Genomic DNA, 11,385 nt, shown 5'->3' on the forward strand with positions numbered 1-11,385 from the left:
TTTTGGTGTTTGTTTAAAAGAAATGACATAATTATAATAAATATTTTCATTTTCTTTATAAACTTACAGTACAGTATAGATAAGAATGTATAGAATAACATATAATATCAGAGGCAGTATAAAATATACTAAGATTATAGGGTGGCTCTCTGATGCAACAATTCTTTTCTTCACAAATTGATAGATAAAGTCAACTCTATTCTCTTCTCCTACGGATAGTCTGCCGATATAAGGATGTCGACTACAGCTCTCATAATATAATAAAGGTTGATAATTGAATGTCATTTTTTTTCTGAAAGAAGACCAAAAATATGGAGATTAATAAATATAATCCTTGCTTTTATAGTATATGCTAAAATGCATTATAATATCATATATTTGTAATTATAGCATAAAGATTATACAATCTAAATTTATTTTCCTTCCATTCACATTGCTAATACTGACGCTATTGTCTACATGTGCGCGTGATGTAAACTATAGATTTTAGTACTAGCTGGTGAATATATTGCAGCTCTTGTAGTATAGTATGTCTCGAAAAGTTTGACAAAGTTTTGTCTTGTTTAAATCTCATCTCATCTCGTCTTGTCTCGTCTCGCGGCATCACTAAGCGCAACCCATAGCAATTTTGATTTTAAAAGTCGCGCCATGCACTTCTATATTGTATGGAAAGGGAGTCCGAATCAGGCGGGGGGGAATACTTTGGAGAACTCCCTACTAAGCACCCATAATCGAACCAGCATTGAAAACTGCCGAGTATAAAAAGCATCGAAAGTTTTAGTCTCCGGGTTACACTAATCCAGTGTACCATTAACGTTAGTAAACTCGTGATATATACTAATTTTTGTAAAATCAATTAAATAGAATTTAGGAATAAAATGGAATTGAAAAATCAAATAAACATTTTTTTTATTGATCTTATAACATTAATGTTACTTAATAATGTACAATATAACATAAATTTCAATTTTTATTATTTGTCATTAAAATGCTAATGTCACTAAAAATTTATTATTTATCAATTTTTTACTTAAAACATTTAATATTTAATGTCAAATTACGCAAATAATTTATTTTATTTATTACCATAAAAAGTTACTAACAAGAGCCTAAAATTACCTTCATTCACCATTAAAAATAATTATACTTTTTGGAAGTAATTGAAAATATTAATTCCCTTAAAATACAACTATAAATCTTTACAATCCCAGTAGAATTAGGTCACAACTTGTTTTAGAAAAAGGAATATGATTATATAAACAAAAACCACAATTTTACTAAATTAAAAATTTTTTTTCTGTAATTTTGTAAATAGTTTCTGTGTAAAAGTTTTTTTGCTTTTTAACATGGATATTCAAATTTCTAAATTTTTAAACTATTAATTTAGTAATATTAAAAAAAAAAACTTGCTCTAAAATGTGCAGTTGATAAAAAGTTATAATAAAAAAAAAAAAACAGCGGGTTAGCCTAACTCATGTGTACCATCTACGTTACTTTTAGAAGTGTACCGTTCTGGGGTTAAATTTCCAAATATGTCTTGCAATAAATTATTTTTTAAATCTATAACAACTTTTTGTTATAACTTTTAAAATAGAATAAAAGGAATATGCGGACGTCCCTTCGTCGCGACGGAAGGCACGGGAACAAACCAAACGTCATCGATTGCAGATGGAAATGATGCTGGACCGCGTGACGCACATACCGACCCTCTTTGAGCGGCATTCTCAGGTACTGTGAGTTTTTTGTTATTTGCGTGCGTCAACATTACAAGATGTTTGAAGTTGAAAGAAAAAGAAAGAGAGAAATTGTGTAGAAGCGGCCATCTGTGGCATTTGCGTTGCGGTAGGTCAGGCCGCGCGTTCTGCGTAGGTCGGTGTGAATGCGCGCAATAGGCGCCGACCGCGTTGCGTCCCAGGCGGCCCGGCGTATGGCGTTCGTGCACGTGCGTGAGCATGTTGGGAGGGGCGCGCAGCCCGGGCGAGCGAGCATTCGTCCACATTCGTCTTCCGGCCGTCTATCAGTGCACACCCGGTGTATTCAGTTTCAAATAACGTACTTAATTGCGTCATTCTTTTAGCAGCGAACATGGTAAATGTTTAGTATAACGCTCTCCCCTCCGATTTTCTTACAACTTTGTAAAATTGTTTATTTCTGTGTGTAAAAAACATTCTGAGAAGGAAAATCGTCGCTCAGGTCTCGTTTTTTTTCAATTTAATTTCAAAGTTTTGATGTCGGTAAGGTAGGAAAATGATAATTTACGTTTTTTAAATACTGCGCAACTTTATTTGTTACTATATTCACAAATTAAGTTGTCCGCATACTCATTAACGGTGCCATTTAGGTTAAAATTTTATGGTTGTGAAATACTGTACGTGGCCAAAATTGATAAATTGTGATTTTCGTTAAAGCACTGCACACACACACGTGTGTATGCCCTGCTTTATAGAAGTTGTGATTTTTGTTAAAGCAGGGCACACACACACACGTGTATATGTCCTGCTTTATAGAAGTTGTGATTTTCGTTAAAGCAGGGCACAAACACACCGTGTGTATGCCCTGGTTTATAGAAGTTATGATTTTCGTTAAAGCAGGGCACAAACACACGTGAGTATGCCCTGCTTTATAGAAGTTGTGATTTTCGTTAAAGCAGGGCGCCAAACACACGTATGTATCCCCTGCTTTATAGAAGTTGTAATTTTCGTTAAAGCAGGGCACACACACACGTGTGTATGTCTTGTTTTATAGAAGTTGTGATTTTCGTTAAAGCAGGGCACAAACACACGTGTGTATGCCCTGCTTTATAGAAGTTGTGATTTTCGTTAAAGCAGGGCACACACACACACACACACGTATGCTTTATAGAAGTTGTGATTTTCGTTAAAACAAGGCACACACGTGTGTATCCACTGCTTTATAAAAGTTATGATTTTCGCTCGGATTTTCGTTAAAGCAGGGCACACATGCACATGTTTTAAGCAAATATTTTGTATTTAATTAGCAGACAGTTGTCACGTGACCTTCAAATAAAGTTGCGCAGTACTTTAAAAACGTAAATTATTATTTTCCTACCTTACCGACATCCAAACTTTGAAATTACATTTTTTAAAAACGAGACCTAAGCGACGATTTTCCTTTTCAAAATGTTTTTTACACCCAGAAATAAACAATTTTACAAAGTTTTAAGAAAATCGGAGAGGAGAGCGTTATATTAAACATTTACCGCGAACATTATAATCGAGTCGTGGAGTGATCGAGATCTGTGTCTCGGTGTGAAACCACCAACATATCTGTTTATCGTGTATGCGGCGCATTCGAGAGGCGACGATCATCGCAGAAAGGACACGAGCCCTGTTGGAATGTGTCTGTGAAGTTGGCATATCATTTTCCGGCAGATCAAAAATAAAAGGCAGTTCTTGTCGCATGCAGTCAAGTTCTATAGTTCCTGATACTTTTTAGTAATAGTTCTGATGATTTTACCCCAAAAACAGTCGATCGAAAAAATGATCTGCTACAGATAACGGTCGACGCGGAGATAAATAATTTGTTTATTTGCAGTTAGGGGCGAGCAACAAAATCTTAAGTTGCATATTCTGATAGGGCACGGTCTATAGAATATTTTAAGACAAAAAAGAGCTAAGCAACAAGTTCTTTTACTTATTTTTTAGCCATTGAAGTCGTAGATAACGGTCAAAGATGCAGTATTTATTAGTGGCATTGTTTATAGAACCTTATATTTCAAAAATTTGTTTACGCTATCTTAAAGCAACAAATTTTGATGTATTGTTTTTTTGAATTTGAGCACTCTATATGTGTTTTTTAGTATGTGGTGGGGCTAGAATCTGTGTCAAACTGACCCCTCCTCATGTGAAAAAATATATATAGAGTGTTCAAATCGAATAAACGTTTATACCAGAATTTGTTACTATTTTGTTGCTTTAAGATAGCGTAAAAATATTTTGGAAATATAACGTTGTTTAAGATGCAGTCAATATATAGTGCTGTCAAGCAAATTTAATGGTACACATTTATAAAGAGCGTTCCTTCAAGTACAAAATTGCTTAAAGAAATTTTGTTGTACGTCGCTTAGTTTTGCCTCCAGGAAAGAAAAAGTGACGCGAAGACAAATTTTCAAATTGAAAAATACCAGGGTAAACTCGACACAATTTTTTCAAAGGCAATTTTCAACAATTAATTAAAATTTTCGAGCAAATTTAATGGTACACATTTAAAGAGCGTTCCTTCAGGTACAAAATTACTTAAGAAAATTTTGCCCGACATACGTCGCTTAGTTTTGCCCGAAAGCTCGATGAAAGAGTAGACCATTTTCGAGAGATCAGAAAAATTACTTTTCACTATCAAAAACGCTTATGTCGCGTTAAAAATTACACTATAACTCATATTTACAGTAGGAAAAGTAAGTTTCTACGATAGATTTAAATTGGCAAAAAGCCTAGTGTCAAGTTTGCCCCGGTGTCGAGTTAGCCCCGGTCTCCCCTACGTATTTTCTAAAAAAACGTTATATTTCAAAAATGTTTTCACGCTATCTTGGAGCAACAAAAAAGCAACAGATTCTGGTGTTTGTTCAATTCTGGGTTCTGGTTCAATTTGTTTTTTGGATTTGAGCACTCTATATAGGTTTTTTATTATGACGACAAGCTGCCCCCTTCCCCCCATTTCGATCGCCGTTTCCTGCTAAACGGCTTGAGCAACAAAATCCGGACTAGAGCAACAAATTAGCACATAAATAGCACTAAATTTTTTAATAGGTGCGGATTTTTTTGAAATAGTGGGGGGTTAACTTGATAGAGGTGGCATTGGCGTATAATAATGGGCAGTACGCGGCAGTGTTCATAATTGCATGGCATTGCCTTAAGTTTATATTATTTATATATAGGATTGACGGCATTGTAGGTATTGAATAAGCATTGTCGGCAGTGTACGAAAATGTCGGCAGTGTTTTACAGCAATGCCAAAAATCGGCATTGGTGTACAAAATTTTGGGTTGTGAATTTTCCCTCGAAAATTAAGCAATAATTTCCACTCATAAAGCGACCTGTAAAGTCCCTCTTACAGTATTCTTCGGTATTAAATTCGTTGAAGCTTTCTTATTAAAATGTAAAACGCGTTTGCTTTTCCGTGAAGCAAGTTATAAAAATAGAACGGAAAATTGTGGGTAGAAGATAAATTTTTCATACACATTACGCTACCATAGTCTTCATGGAAATTTTGCTTCATTAAAAAGAAGTGTACAACGGCATAGCAATATCAGCAAGTTTTATTAATTGTGGTTCGTGTGCTGTATAAAATTCTTTTCTAAATTTATACAAATTAAAAAAAAATAAGAATACTCAAGATGCGATCCAAGAATTTAATATAATGACAAAACATAGGGTTGCTTGCTATGTTTCCTAACATTCCAAAGCAGAAGTGTGCAATACATCTTCACAATGATTAATAATTAATTATATTTAAAAAGTAATGTCTTTTTATTTATATATCTATGTATATGTATGTAAATAAAAATAAGTTGTGTTACATATTCTATGTTTTCCAATGGTTTTTTAAATCGTGCCCAGGGAGTAAGATTCGTGCCATAACAATGGAATAAACTTTTAAGGCTTCTGGGTACTCGTCGCAGCCATGTTGGAATGTGAGAAAAAAGCGAGAAATTACACGTTGAAAATTCTTGCGTAGTATTTCCAAATAAAAAGATATTTGCTCAAAATAACACTATAATACAGATCACTTCAGCACACTTCGAAAATACTCCGAGTTGAGGTTAAGTCTACCTCTTTCCCTTGACAGTTAATAAACAGCCGTAAAACGCAAATATCTTTTTATTTGGAAATACTACGCAAGAATTCTCAACGTGTCAATTCTCAACATTTCTCGCTTCGAGCTACTCGTGGTCGAGCTACTGGCGTGCTTGGCCTGTTTCAAGAACTGATCCAAACCGAAAGGATCCTCTTCGTCTTTTTCAAATTGTACCGGTCCCGATAGAGCGACTGATCTATCGACTCCGCTAAATTCCTTGTCAGGAACGAATCTGCAATAAAAAATAAGCAACAATAGCAACTTTAAATTTATAGACAACCACTCATAATCATTTATATTACCGTGAACAAAAATAGAAAGATTCTCACCTATTTGTCTTAACTAGTTTCTCCAAATCGTCTCCGTACGTGTCTTTATCGATATTCTTGCTGGGATGATAAATGTGCGAAGCGATAGAATTGCCATCTTTCCACGGCTTGTCATAGACGTTATACTCGTCATCGTGTCCGAAACCGCTGTTCATCCCTTTGTTGGTATTAAAGGGCCGCAGGGGGAAGTGATCCGCGCAATTCCTTGGGCCTAACGCACCTACGGCATTACCGAGTTCAAGACACCGCGGACATACACATACAATCATACATACACACATACACTTATACATTCTCGAGTTTGAAATCTTACGAGTTTGCGAGGGTTTTCCGTACTACGCAGTTTCTGAACACATATTTAACCGAATTGTATAATGGCCGTTTACATCCGTGATGGAGCAAATATAGTATAGCGCCACAAAGCAGAAGAAGAAGAAGAAGTTGGTATTAAAGAGACGCTGATCGAACTGCGCCTCTCCCGAACTAGGAATGCTTTTTGCGGGTAAGCCGAGAACGATTTGCTCGCTGATGTCGCGTTCGCGTTCGCGTTCGCGTTCGCGTTCGCGTTGCAAACGAGACCGTTTGTCAGGCGCGGCGCGAGCCAAGTTACGTTCGCGAGCGCGATCCTTGTGCCGCTCTTGTCTGAGTTGGTCTCTCTCGCGTGATTCTTCAGCCTTATCTGTTGAAAGAAAGAAAGCATTTATTTATCACTTGAATATTTGTCTTAATTTTCAGAAATATTCTTTTTATCTGCTGTTTATTTTGTATGTAAACAATTGGCAATTATACAAACCTAGCGTCGCGGCAGATTTCAAGTCGGCGCGCTCTTCTCGGGTCTTTTGCGCGAGTTGCCTCAAATTATCCTCCTTCTTCTCTTTCTCCTTCTGAGCCAATGTTTTCTCCTTCTGCGCGCGCATTTCGACAGCTTGACGGATTTCTCTTTCAACGATGTAAAGAGCTCCTATTAGATTGGCAAAGTTCTCGTTGATGTGAACTTGTTGCAAGCCCCGACCGTCCGCAGTAAGACGCTTCTCTAACGGGATTGTATAACCCTGAAATATAACATTGCTTTGTTTAATCCTAGGTAGAATCGAATACATCTAATTATATTTCATTGTTGTCTCTCTTATGGTAGCGAAATATACGTGATGTTCAGCACAAAGTAAATATTTGCAAATACCTTTGCGTTTTTCCAATTACTTATACACGGTAAAATTTTACATTCTTTTTGTTCCTTTACCGTCACTTTTCTCGTGGGAGAATGCATGACAGGCGCTGGAGGAGACGGAGGTCTTCGCGGAATCTTTTTATTAATCCTGCAATCGCAAATCTTTATATTAATACATCCGGTAATTGTATCTGTTCTTCGTACGATTTCTTACGATCGTTTTATTATTTTTGCTCTACATACTTGAATTTCGGTGGTTCCAGAGGATCTACCTGTGCCTGCATCATTCTGATAACCCTCTGCTTTGCGCCTGAATTGAATGATTGCCTTTGCTGCGACGGCGTATAACGTATATATTGAGCCGGAGCTTGTTTCTCCGCACATCTCACAGGCATGGCCGCCGCAATCTTCGATCTCGTTTCTTTTTTTAACGCTTTTTTCGTCTCATCTTCAATTTTGTCATCGACAGGTCGTTGCAAGGTAGGATCTTCCTCGTTTGTAATTTCTGATGGTAGCAAATCGCTCGACTTGCTATAGACAATCTATAAAAAAAATTAATATAGAATAAAATGCTAGTCCGAGAATATATTTGCAGCAAAATCGAAACTTACTTTATCTTTGCCATGACCTTGTCTTGCTATAAGATCATATTTTACTTTTCCTTGATCGTCGAGTTGTATCGCCAGGGCATTGCTTGTCGATTCCTTGCCCTTCATCCCCATTCCAAGTGTATATTGTGCAACGTGAATTTCGGGGAAGGCTCCTCCATCTCCAAAGTCCTATGCAACATACACCATAAATTTCCAAGTACTATTGTACATACATACATAATATTCCAACCGTAATCATTCGTAATTTCATAAAACACAAAAGTAATTGAATTATGCTGACAAAGAATGATTGTTTGTGCAAGTCTTTAGCAATTACTCACTTCTGGAGTGCGTGGCACCCATCCTCGTCGCTGTCCATAAGGTGGTGCGGTGACGACAGCTTTGACTAACGCTGACACGGGCCTCTGGCGCAGTTTTTGTTCGCGTGCCTCATCCTCCCTGTCCCACACCACTTGGGTGGGGGCAAGTAACAAGCTAATTGCAGAGAAAAATGGAAAAAACTACTATTACAACCAGATAATTACTTGTTAGACACTGATTCTTAAGGCTGATCTACAATGTGCTCTTTGCTTTCTGTTTTCTGCTTTTAACCTTTTTGCGACTATCTCGTTCCTGGTAACCATTTCTTTGCAATTCTGCTGTAAAACTGCACGAAAAGTCGTGCACTAACTTTCAGGCAGATCATGCGTTTTTTATTTCCAACTTTGACTATTTTTCTGTTGGCAGAAACTTGCTCTCGTCGTAGTGCAACAGAATTGTGGAAGATATGTGTATGCATTTACATATAGCAGAATAGTGCAAGAAATGCGGCAGATGCTTGCGCAAATCGCAGTGCAACATAATCGCGCCAGATTTGTAACAGCGCCTACTGCTACCCATACAGCACAAAATATTTAAAAAATTTTTTTTAGGAAGATTAAAATAATTTACAAAAATATTTTTTATATTTATATCACCGCAGTGGTGTTGGGTAAGCCTTGCTGGCGAAGATTGTCGCGAATGTCACGATTTTGCTTCGCGCTTCGCCGGAGGCCTGCTTATATTAGATCCCAACTGAAATTTACTTGCGAGTTAGTTTTACCATTATGTGCCGCTTAGCGGCATTGTTGCAAACCAGCACATACAGCAGAATTCAACAAGAATTACGGCAGATGCTTGCGTAAGAAGTAGAGCAGCAGAAATACAAATAATTTTGGCATAAATAAACAAAACAAGGCAAATGAGAGCTCGTTCGCGACGTTGGACGGGCGACAATAATAAAATATTACAAATTAAATAAAATATATATAATAAAGTAAACGTTTCGGTCCTTGATTTGGACCCTCCTCAGTACATATAGCTGGTCGAGTGAAATGCAGTGGTCACAAGTAGTCAAAAATGCAGTTATTTCGCTCTCCGATTATGAGAGTGTGGATCTCGTATCCTCAACGTGACTGTTACCTTAATTCCATAAAAAGAAATAAATTAAACAAATATATATAGTCATACCTTAAAAAGTAATCACAAGAGTTACCTGACAGTCAAATTGATAAGATATATACGACACTATCTCTCCGCGTAATTCGTAATACAATAAGTATTACGCGGCATTTTTTACTACTTGTGACCACTGCATTTTACTCGACCAGCTATATGTACTGAGGAGGGTCCAAATCAAGGACCGAAACGTTTACTTTATTATATATATTTTATTCAATTTGTAATATTTTATTACTGTCGCCCGTCCATCGTCGCGAACGAGCTCTCATTTGCCTTGTTTTGTTTATTTATCGTTATTGAGAGCGTTATCTTTGTTATTTTGGCAGAATATACCGTACATCTGATTTATCAATCAAACATTTTTCGAAATTCGTAACGCCAAAATGGACCGTATAGCCTACATCTCACAGCATGAAGCTATAACAGTTTCACAATCTCTACTTAACTTACAGTAATTATTTCTATAAATATTTATAACATAAATTAAAAACAACTTTAATAATATTGATGATAATTATTTACACTTTATTTTATAATATTTATTATAATCTTTTAGATACTTTTATTTTTCGGACATTATAATATTTACAAAATATTCAACGTATATATTTTCGAAATATTTAAATCTTTTTTATAAATATTTTATAAATATTTTGTGCTGTCTGGGAGTTTAGCGCGCTCGGCTGTTCTTTTTCTGACGGGCAGATGCTTGCACGTTCTTTTCACGTTTCTGCCGGTCGGATCTGTACGGCAAAAACAACAATTTAAGCGACATACACTTGTGAAATTTTGCTGCAAATATGTTTCAAGCGTCTAGCACATTCAACTGCACTTTTTCTCACGGGCAGATGCTTGCACGTTCTTTTCACGTTTCTGCCGGTTGAATCTGTACTCAAAAGATACTTCCATATTGTTTTCACATTTCTGCTACATGCTTACTTTTAACAAATAGTATAAAATTTCACAGTAGCTTCTTACAGCAGACTACTGCAATAGTACAGTAAGTACTTGTTCAATCACAGATATTATGCACTTTTGTCGCAATTTTGGACTGTTTTCTTGCGCACTTCTTCGGGACGCATCTGAACTACCAAACTGGTTACCAGGTGTATTTCGCAATTTCGTCGCGTAACGTGGTTTCTTGTCTCTTCTAAAGTTCGTCAATTTTTATCTTAGGCGACAGAAAACAAAAAACATCGCGTTACGCAACGGAATTGCGAAATACGAGATAGTCGCAAAGAAGTTAAGAGCAAAAAACAGGAAGCAAAGAACACATTGTAGATCAGGCTTTAGGTTAAGATTTCTGTTTTCTAGTCAATCTCAGAGAGAGAACGTCTCGCCTTTATATTACTTAGTATTATGATAAACAGCAATGAAACGGTTTTACCAAATATACAAATACACTTATAAAAGTAACAGTCCCTTACTTTGTTAAATACATCGTCGAACACGACTTTTGTATCTTCTTCTTCTTCTTCTTCTTTCTGCCCCGAATGGATTTCCGGTTCCACAGGAACAGTCCACGCATTATAACAAGAAATCTGGGGGACTATCCGGGGGAATAGTCGCCCTCTTGCGTCTTTCATCAGTTACTCCTCCTCCATATGCCGATAAAGAAGAGAGCCAAGCTCCATATCAATCAGTTATAAATCGAACTTACAATCATTCAAAAAATTAATAATCACCTTTAAGGGGATCCTAAAGCCGTTTGTATTACCGACCAAATTCTATATCTGTCCTTGTATAGACAATGATGATAGATAAGGATAGACATGGTTATAGGTTATAATTTCTTCGAACGTCTCATTTTTATTCCAGGCTTTCAATCTCAATTTCAAAGGTACGTTATTGTTTGTGCACGTCTTCTGAAGGGTGGGAACATTTCATTTTGTACATATTACTTATACAACTGTTTATATTAGAAAATGAGGTAACAGCATTTTTAATTTTTTTCAATTATTACTAATTATTTTACATTCCCACC

General features: G+C 36.4%; 1 protein-coding gene across 1 annotated transcript; it reads right to left on the minus strand.

Annotated features, from left to right (window-relative positions):
• Window positions 1–5,347: 5,347 nt before the first annotated feature.
• Window positions 5,348–10,878, minus strand: LOC112464071 (puff-specific protein Bx42-like). Its single transcript, XM_025030862.1, has 9 exons — window positions 10,829–10,878; window positions 8,243–8,396; window positions 7,923–8,090; window positions 7,555–7,853; window positions 7,324–7,459; window positions 6,937–7,195; window positions 6,597–6,822; window positions 6,144–6,317; window positions 5,348–6,046 (listed from the first exon to the last, which is right to left on the minus strand). Exons 1-9 carry the CDS (start codon window positions 10,840–10,842, stop codon window positions 5,851–5,853), a joined length of 1,626 nt encoding a protein of 541 aa, XP_024886630.1. The 5' UTR covers window positions 10,843–10,878; the 3' UTR covers window positions 5,348–5,850.
• Between the last annotated feature and the right edge of the window lie 507 nt (window positions 10,879–11,385).

Source organism: Temnothorax curvispinosus, unplaced genomic scaffold (assembly GCF_003070985.1).
Source record: "Temnothorax curvispinosus isolate PA1 unplaced genomic scaffold, ASM307098v1 QBEX01013848.1, whole genome shotgun sequence".
Taxonomy (NCBI): domain Eukaryota; kingdom Metazoa; phylum Arthropoda; class Insecta; order Hymenoptera; family Formicidae; genus Temnothorax; species Temnothorax curvispinosus.